Consider the following 9,849-nt stretch of genomic DNA (forward strand, 5'->3'; position numbering starts at 1 on the left):
ATGAGGAGGGTGCGGCCAGTAGAGGTTCTTGGTGGAACCTTCTGAAGCTCAGGGCCAAGGATAGAGGCCCCACCTGCCCATAGTAAGGGCTTTTACAGTCAACCAGGGGAGATAGGATGAGGCCCCAAGCCAAGGCAGGAGGAGCCCCTATGAAGGAGGGAACAGAAATGGCAGATAACAGAATGCATAGGACTTATAGGACTTGGAGACAGGGTGGACGTAGCTGCTGATCTGAGCTGCATGTGCGCATCTGAGCCTGAGCCTGGTTCCCTGAAACCTTGCCAGGTGGATGGGTGAGGTGGGTGCAGCCACCTGCATCCCTGGTGAAAAGCCACCCAAATGACTGTACTGCTCCGTCTCTCCTCTGCCCCCCTCCGCCTACTCTTCCCAACTCCCAGCCCAAGGTGCCTTACTGGGCCGTGTGCAGGGCGTCTGGCCCCAGGGAGAGGTGGGGTGAGCTGCAGACTACACCCACATGGCTATAAATGGGGAGCCTCTGGCTGCTGATCATGCAGCCTCCCTTCCCCAGCCGTGACAGCACTGGAACCTTTCGGACACCTGGACCATGGACCCCAGGGAATGTGTCTGCATGTCTGGTGAGTAAGGAAGCCCTCCCTGCAGTCTGGGAACCTTGGACCAGCTTCCTACAGGGAGTCTGCAGGTCTCTGATGAAAACTTCTCTTTCCTCCAATTAGGAGCCACCAATGGAGTTCATCCTGGGAGCTGATAGGTGGACTGGCCACCCGTGAGGCAGCTCCCACTCTCTGTTGGCTCCCAGCCTGATTTTCTAGAATTGATATCCTGGCTCAGGGAATGGCTGACAGGGGACCTGCAAACTTTGGTCTTTCTAGCATTGGCCCCTAAAGGCACCCACCAGAGTGAGGAGAACTCTGGTCCAGAACCTGGCAACCTGGTTTGGGTCCATCGCTGCCATCGCCTCCCTGGCACTTATTCTTTCTGGTCCTCACTTTCCTCATCTGTAGACTGAGGTTCCTTATTCCCAGCCAACCACATCCCAGAGCTGCTATGAAAGTGCTAAAACCATTAAGCACCTGCAGATGTCAGGGGAGTTGTGGACTCCCCTAACTTATGTGGACTCTTGAGTCACTGAAGCTGCTTAATTCCACAGGAGCGTGTTGGTCAGAAGGAGAGAAATCAGGGTTCAGAGCCATCCTGGGCTTTTACAGTCATGGAAATAGTATAAAGAAGTCTCACAAGTCTGGGTGCTGTGGGTCACGACTGTAGTCCCAGCAATTTGAGGCTGAGGCAGGAGAATCACTTGAGACCAGGAGTTCAATATCAGCCTGGGCAACATAGTGAGACTCCATGTCTACAAATTCTTTTTTTAACTTACCTGGGTGTAGTAGTGTGCACCTCAGTCCCAGCTACTCAGGAGGCGCAGATGGAAGGATCGCTTGAGCCCAAGAGTTCGAGGCTGCAGGGAACTAGGATTGCACCACTGCTCTCCAGCCTGGGTAATAGAGCAAGACCAAAGGAAGGAAGGAAGGAAGGAGGGAGGGAGGGAAGGAAGGGGGGAAGGGAGGGAAGGAAGGGGGGAAGGGAGGGAGGGAGGGAGGGAAGTAAGGAAGGAAGGAGAGAGAGAGAGAGAAAGAAAAGAAAGAAAGAAAGGAAGGAAGGAAGGAAGGAAGGAAGGAAGGAAGGAAGGAAGGAAGGAAGGGAAAGGAAAGGAAGGAAGGAAGGAAGAAAGAGAAAGAAACAAAGGAAGGAAGGAAGGAAGGAAAGAAGGAAAGAGGCCGGGCGCGGTGGCTCAAGCCTGTAATCCCAGCACTTTGGGAGGCAGAGACGGGCGGATCACGAGGTCAGGAGATCGAGACCATCCTGGCTAACATGGTGAAACCCCGTCTCTACTAAAAATTACAAAAAAAAACTAGCCGGGCGACGAGGCAGGCGCCTGTAGTCCCAGCTACTCGGGAGGCTGAGGCAGGAGAATGGTGTGAACCCGGGAGGCGGAGCTTGCAGTGAGCTAAGATCCGGCCACTGCACTCCAGACTGAGTGACAGAGCGAGACTCCGTCAAAAAGAAAGAAAGAAAGAAAGAAAGAAAGAAAGAAAGAAAGAAAGAAAGAAAGAAGGAAGGAAGGAAGGAAGGAAGGAAGGAAGGAAGGAAGGAAGGAAGGAAGGAAGGAAGGAAGGAAGGAAGGAAGGAAGGAAAGAAAGGGAGAGAAAGAAAGAAAATGAAGTCTTACAAGGCTCCCTTGTCTTTTAACTAGACATCTCTGTACCAAAAACTTGCAAAAGAGGCAGAAGCTTCCAGCATTTTGAAACTCACAATGAAAGATGGGATAATTTTTTTTAAGTGTAGATGGTCATTATGGTATAAAACCAAGGTGGTGGCTCACATCTGTAATCGTGGCACTTTGGGAGGCCAAGGCAGGATGATCGCTTATGCCCAAGGAATTTGAGACCAGCCTGGACAATATACTAAGGCCCTGTTTCTACAAAAATTTAAAAAATTAGCCAGGTGTGGTGATGTGTGCCTGTGGTCCCAGCTACTCAGGAAGCTGAGGCAGGGAGATCACTCGACCCCAGGAGCTTGAGGCTGCAGTGAACTGTGTTCCCACCATGGCACTCCAGCCTAGGTGATAGAGCAAGACCCTGTCAAAAGAAAGGAAGAAAGAAAGAAGGAAAAAGGAAAGAAAGAAGGAAAGAGAAAGAATAGGGGGGAGAGAGAGAGCGAGAGAAAGAGAGAAAGAAAGAAAAAAGAAAGGGAGGGAGGAAGAAAGAGAGGAAGGAAAGAGGGAGGGAGGAAGGAAGGAACGATGAAAAGAAAGAAAAAGAAAGGGAAGAGGAGGCGAGGAGAGGGGAGGGAAAGGGAAAGGAAAGGAAAAAACAAAACAAGGTGTGGCTCTGTGGCTCTTGTTTTGAGTTCACTGACGTTCCTTGACCTTCCTTAAACCATTCATGGTTTTCATCTTGACTTGTGAAGGTGACGAGGGTGTAAAAGGTTTTTTTGTTTGTTTGTTTGTTTTAAGACAGAGTCTCACTCCATCACCCAGGCTGGAGTGCAGTGGCACGATCTCGGCTCACTGCAACCTCCATCTCCCAAGTTCAAGAGATTCTCGTGTCTCAGCCTCCCTAGTAGCTGAGATTACAGGTGTGTGCCACCACACCTGGCTAATTTTTTTTTTTCTTTTAGAGATGGGATTTCTCCGTGTTGGCCAAGCTGGTCTCAAACTCCTGGCCTCATGTGATTCACCTCCCTTGGCCTCCCAAAGTGCTGAGATTGCAGACGTGAGCCAGTATGCCTAGCCAAGAGGGTGTGAAAGGCTTTGATAGTTCTCAGAGGAACCTTGGGCTTGGAAACATTGGTCTCGTCTGTTGGTTCTCATTGTACTTAAGAATTATTTGAGTTGCTTTTCAAAAATATGGACTCCATTTCCCCACCAAGACTTATGAATCAGAACATCTCAAGGGTTGGTCCCAGGAATCGGCATTTTTACAATTATCCCAGGCACGATTGATGCAGCCATGCTAGTTCCCATCCATGGCCTGTGACTGTGGACTATTGCACGGTTCTTGACACTGGGGTGATGCTCAGCAGCCTTGTCACCCTCTCGTCCAGCCAGTCCCCAAGGACAGCCCAGAAGCCTTGCCACTGTGACAATCGACATCATGCCTTATGTTCCCCACTCCATCTCCATCCTCACGTTCGTGGTGGCTGTCCTCTCTTCCAGGAGGAAACTGCATGTGTGGAGACAACTGCAAATGCACAACCTGCAACTGTAAAACGTGTCGGAAGAGTGAGTATGGTGACTGGGGGCACCATGGGCTGGCGGTTAGAAAAGTCCCATCCAGGCCAGGTGCAGTGGCTCACGTCTGTAATCCCAGCACTTTGGGAGGCAGAGGTGGGTGCATCATCTGAAGTCAGGAGTTCGAGACCAGCCAGACAAACATGGTGAAACCCCATCTCTACTAAAAATACAGTAATTAGCTGGGCATGGTGGTGGGTGTCTGTAATTCCAGCTACTCGGGTGGCTGAGGCAGGATAATTTCTTGAACCCAGGAGGCAGAGATTGTAGTGAGTGGAGATCACGCCATTGCACTCCAGCCTTGGTGACAAGAGTGAAAATCAGTCAAAAAAGAAAGGAAGGGAGGGAGGGAGGGAGGAAAGAAGGAAGGAAGGAAGGAAGGAAGGAAGGAAGGAAGGAAGGAAGGAAGGAAGGAAGGAAGGAAGGAAGGAAGGAAGGAAAGAAAGAAAAGAAAGGTCCAATCCCCATCCTCAATCCTCCAGCCATGATGGACTGGGGCTTGGGGGAAGGGTGTCTAGATGCCTTTTACCCATTTGGGAGATATCTGAAATTAGAACCGTGTAGAGACCTATGGCAGAGCTCTCCATGGCTGCAGCCTACCCAGGGATGAGGGCATCCATAGTGTTTGGAGCAGGAAAAAGACTGAGGGGAGGTTCTGTTCTGCCGAGTGGTAACAGGGATAGAGCACTGGCCTGGAGTCATGAGCCCTAGGTTCTAGTCTTGCCTTTGCCACTGTCTCATGACCTTGGCAAACCTCCCCTCTGTGGGCTTCTGATGGACTCTAGATGGCCCCTGGGATCCCTTCCAGTTGTAACATCCCTCAACTTTCTGTCCCAGGATTTTTGCTAATGTGGATTGAAACCTCATGCACACACCCCTCTTTTCCTACTTCCTCTAAGTGGTGGGAGGGGCATGGTGAGATGGGAGTGTTGACCCATAGCAGATCTGCGCATCTCCTGACTCTTTCAGGCTGCTGTCCGTGCTGCCCGCCGGGCTGTGCCAAGTGTGCCAGGGGCTGCATCTGCAAAGGAGGCTCAGACAAGTGCAGCTGCTGCCCATGAAACCCATCCATCGTGCCCACCTCTTCCTAGGAGAGAAACCTGGGAAGTGTCTGTACAGTGCATGAATCGAGAAGGTGGAATAATTGTACAATAGGTTGTGCTTTTTATATATTTGCCCAAATGTGGTGTTGGTCACATTCATGTAAAGTACTTGGGGCAATAAAGTTTTCACTCTCTTGGTTGTCTGGTGGCTCAGAGCATTGTTTTACCCTCACCCAGCAGGACCGAAAGGGCTGCTTCTGTTGCAGATCCTGTAACCGCCACCCACCTGTACCTGTGACAGATGGCTGCCTACTGCAAGCTCCTGCGACTCTGCCTGGGGGCTTTCTCCTCCTGCACAAGCTTGCTTGACCCATGCACAGGGCAGGCCAGGAGTACTGAGGAGCTAAAGTCCCTGGGAACAGCCCTTCGCCAATGACAAGTGTGGGTTGGTGGGTAAATATCCCAGCATCTTTATCCCTCAAAAGGAACAACTCTGAGACTCATTCTATGCTGTCTCCCAGAAGTCTCTAGAAGCACTGAGCTTCAAAAGCTCACAGAAGTAACCTGCTCATTAATATAACCTACAGTGGCCTCCTTCCTTGCCTCACCTCCCCAATTCCCCACCATTGCTTTCTGGGATCTCCACCCAAAGAAACTACTTGACAGGGTCCGCTTTGTGGGTAACCTAATCTTGGCCAGGCTCCCCTGTCATAGCCCAGAATGCCTCATTGTGCAAACATAGCTGTTTAATGGGTTTGAGCACTGAATCACTCATGAATGAAGGCTGTGTGTATCTAAAGGAAATCTCCAAGGTCAAGACATTGAGGGCATTAGCTGCCCTGGTTTGGTTATTTGGACCAGTCTTTAGGACTGGATGACCTGGAAGGCATGAACCAGGAAGAAGATGCTGGTGGAGGTGCAGAAGCAACATCCAAAGCAGAACTCCTAGGAGATGACATTTTGGCTAAACAGCTGAGAAAGCTGAAGTCCCTGGAGGCTGGCATTGGAAACTGGGGGTGATCCCCAACTCTCACCCACACCACCATCCTCAACAGAGCTGAAGACAAACCCAAGCTCTGAGATGATTTTCATTCATGCCATCAAGGGCCTGAACTAGGGCCCATCAGAGACCACAGCGGCCTCCTCCTCCACCAGCCTCTGTCAAGCAACCGTCAGATGCAGGAGTGGGTGAGAATAGAGCCTTTGCCAAGGTCACAGAGCAGCCCCAGGGTGGGCTGGGCTCAGCTAGCAGGATTTACTGCATGCTTCCCGGAACTGATCACTTTCATAATCCACACTATCATTATCCCTGTTTGCAACTTAGCCGGGGCCTCCCTAGGAAGGTTTTCACTCTCTGTCCATGAGTTGTGCCTTAGATGCAGAATCATAGTGCAATGGAAACAGCTTGGCTCTGGGAGTGAGACACTCTGCCCCTCCCTGGCAACATGACCTTGACCAAGTCATTTACCCTGTTGAGGCTCAGTTTCCTCATCTGTGAAATGCATCTCCTTCACAGAGTTGTAGAGAGAAACTGTAGCATAGAATCTGTGCACAGAGCAGGTGCTCCATTAACAGGGATTTTAGCAGAACTACAGCCTATCCTAGGCTTCTGTTGATTGATCTCTGAAAAGGCCCCTGCCAAGTCATTCTCTGTCCTTGCAGAGCTCTTAAGCACCTTGAGAAGGACACAATGCAAGGGATTATACCTTCCGGGGGACAGAACAGTCCCTTGTGCCTCTAGCAAGCAGGTTGGCCACTCACCCTGCAACCTCAGCCTCAGTACCCACTGGGATGCCAACTCATCTTATCCAAATGCCTTTAGAGTAGGTACTTCTGCACGATCTCACTTACTCCCATCACATCCTTGAAAAGGAGATTCAGCCTTCAGATTGGCATATTAATAATAATAATAACAACTAATATTTATTGAGCATTTAATATGTGTTCAACACCTAATAAGTGCCAAGCATTGTCCTAAGCAGTTTATAAACATCATTTCATGGACTCTGCACTATCAGGACCGCTTCAGAGCCAGACAACCAGGACTCTGCTCTGGGCCCACTACTTAAGAGGACCTGGTCTTCCTCCTCCCCACAGGAGAGGAGTCCAAGGGTCCCAGGAGATCTGTCCAACTAGAACTCATGCTCATTCCTCCCATAAGTCCCCCATCTAGCACCATCTAGACAATACTTTGAGTACCTGGGACCCCAAAGGCTAGTTCTAGGGTCTGCATAGTCCCCCTCTCCCACCTGTCTATGCTTCCTGAAGGTGCACCATGCCATCAGTCTGTACACTCCTGGGCCAGAAGGATGGCCAAGGGCAGAGGTATTCAGAGATGGGAGGATGTGTGAATAGAGATTGGACACATGAGTTTTTATGTCTACATAGAGTGGAGAAGTCAGGGTGGAAAGAGCAAGGGGAGAACTGCACCTAGGCCTCCATTCTTGATTTTGCCCTAGGCTCTGCAAGTGTTAGGGGCAGGCCTGCACTAACAACGCTGGAAGAGAATCCTGTTAGATAATAGGATCCCGTTAGATCCTCCACTTTGCAGATGAAGATGCTGAGGCTCCAGGAAAGTCAATGGCTGAAAGTCACAAGACCTCCAAGGGGCAGAACTGGGAACTGAACTCAGGTCTGCCTGACCCAGAGGCCATGCTCTTGTCTATGCGATATGGATGAGGCAGAGAGGAGGCTGTAGGCAATGCTGCCCCAGACCCAGGCATGAAGAGTCTTTGCCTGGGGCCTTGTACTTTAGACAGCACATACACCACAAGCACACACACGTGTTAAAGCAGCGGCCGCCGACCTTTTTGGCACCAGGGACAAGTTTCGGTGGAAGACTACTTTTCCAAGGACGGTGGGGCAGGGTGAGATGATTTGGTGATGAAACCGTAGCTACATTCTGATAAGGAGCACACAACCTAGATTCCTCACATATACAGTTCACAGTAAGGTTCTCATACCAATGGAATTCCAATGCCACCTCTGATCTGACAGGAGGCAGAGCTCAGGTGGTAACATTCACTTGCCCCATGGCCTGGTTCCCAACAGGTCACGGACCAGTATTGCAGCCCGGGGGTTGGGGAAGCCCGTATTAAAGAATACTTGGGGACCCTGTCACTCAGGATCTTGTATTTGCCGTTACAGTGTGATCAAGTAATCCTAAACATCTTCTCTGGTGACTAACACTGTTCACGCCCTGGGAAACACTTCTCCATCTCTTGCCCTATGTCCTCTAAACAAAGAGTGACTATACTTGAAGGCCAGGGTGGTTTTATAGATTGTCCCAATGCTGATGTCAGAGATAGACACTGTCTTCAAAGTACAGGGAGGATTTAAGTGTAGAAATTAGAAAAAAGACAAATTAACAAACTCATCAAATCCTCCTCAAAAAACGTGAATGCAACCGACTCTCACGTCACTCCATCATTTCCCATGAGAGTGACTTGTCCATTTTCTTGCTTTTTTTCTTTTCCAATTTGTGTTTCCAGAACATTTATGATTTTATGCTAATTACAGAAGCTGCACAAGGCAACTGAGGAATGTTTTGTAATATTAAACAATTCATATTATTCACATAAATTCATATTACTCTTAAATAGGCATAGATAGAGCTATAGCTATAGATAAATATACAGATAAACATACTATGGACTGCATGTCTGTGTGCCCCCAAAATTCGTATGTTGAAGCCTAAATCCCCAATGTGATGGTATTTGGAGGAGGGGCTTTTAGGAGGTGATTAGGTTGTAAAGTAGAGTCTTCATGAATAGAATCAGTGCCCTTATAAGAAGAGATGGGCTGGGCCCAGTGGCTCATGCCTATAATCTCAGCACTTTGGGAGGCCAAGGCAGGCAGATTGCTTGAGCCCAGGAGTTCGGGACCAGTCTGGGCAACATGGGAAAACCCCATCTCTAAAAAAAAATACAAAAATTAGCCAGGCATGGTGGCACACACCTGTAGTCTCAGCTACTCAGGAGGCTGGGGTGGAAGGATTGCTTAAGCCCAGGAGGCAGAGGAGGAGGTTGCAGTGAGCTGTGTTTTTGCCACGGCACTCCAGGCTGGGCAACAGAGTGAGACCTTGTCTCAAAAAAAAATAAAAAAAGAGGCATGAAATGATCTCTCTGTCTCTCTTCTCACTGCATGTGAGGATACAACCAGAAAAAGGCCGCGTATAAACAAGAAAGTGGACTCTCACCAGACACCAGATATGTCTGTGCCTCGATCTTGGATTTCCCAACCTCCAGAACTATGAGAAATAAATTTCTGTTGCTTAAGCCACCTAGTCTATAGCATTCTGTTATAGCAGCCTGAATTGACTAAGATATACATAAATATGTAAGACATACCTTTCTATATGTAGATAGAATTTTTAAATATTTCAACTGGATGAACATCAAGTTCTAAAACAATGAATCATTTTATTTTAATAAAAATATTTAATAAAATTTCATTAAATCCTTAAGAAATTAAATAGGCCGGACATGGTGGCTCAAGCCTGTAATCCCAGCAGTTTGGGAGGCCAAGGTGGGCAGATCACCTGAGGTCAGGAGTTCAAGACCAGCCTGGCCAACATGGTGAAACCCCGTCTCTACTAATAATATAAAAATTAGCTGGGCATAGTGGTGCATGCCTGTAATTCCAGCACTTTGGGAGGCCAAGGTTGGCTCATCACTTGAGATCAAGAGCTCAAGACCAGCCTGGCCAACATGGTGAAACCCTGTCTCTACAAAAATACAAAGCTTAGCTGGGCATGGTGACATGTGCCTGTAATCCCAGCTACTCAGGAGGCTGAGGCAGGAGAATCGCTTGAACCTGGAAGGCAGAGGTTGCAGTGAGCCGAGATCTCACCATTGCACTCCAGTCAGGGCGACAAGAGTGAAACTCCGTCTCAAAAAAAAAAGGAAGAAAGAAGAAAGGAAGAAAGGAAGAAAAGAAAGAAAGACAGAAAGAGAGAAAGAAAGAGAGGAAGGGAAGGAGGGAGGGAGGGAGGAAGGAAGGAAGGAAGGAAGGAAGGAAGGAAGGAAGGAAGGAAGG

The 9,849-nt window shown here is 48.9% G+C and overlaps 1 protein-coding gene across 1 annotated transcript; it reads left to right on the forward strand.

The window, feature by feature from the left end:
* The first annotated feature begins 565 nt into the window (after window positions 1-565).
* On the forward strand, window positions 566-4,830 carry LOC113222759 (metallothionein-4). Its single transcript, XM_026452382.1, has 3 exons — window positions 566-596; window positions 3,695-3,760; window positions 4,739-4,830. The coding sequence occupies exons 1-3, from the start codon at window positions 566-568 to the stop codon at window positions 4,828-4,830; spliced, it is 189 nt and encodes a 62-aa protein (XP_026308167.1).
* The last annotated feature ends 5,019 nt before the right edge of the window (window positions 4,831-9,849 follow it).

The sequence above is a fragment of the Piliocolobus tephrosceles genome, unplaced genomic scaffold (genome assembly GCF_002776525.5).
Source record: "Piliocolobus tephrosceles isolate RC106 unplaced genomic scaffold, ASM277652v3 unscaffolded_34328, whole genome shotgun sequence".
NCBI classification, from domain to species: domain Eukaryota; kingdom Metazoa; phylum Chordata; class Mammalia; order Primates; family Cercopithecidae; genus Piliocolobus; species Piliocolobus tephrosceles.

Coding starts and splice junctions, on each gene's coding strand:
- LOC113222759 (XM_026452382.1), top strand. CDS start 566: ATGGACCCCAGGGAATGTGTCTGCATGTCTG. Junction 597..3,694: donor GGAATGTGTCTGCATGTCTG/GTGAGTAAGGAA, acceptor CCTCTCTTCCAG/GAGGAAACTGCATGTGTGGA. Junction 3,761..4,738: donor CTGTAAAACGTGTCGGAAGA/GTGAGTATGGTG, acceptor TGACTCTTTCAG/GCTGCTGTCCGTGCTGCCCG.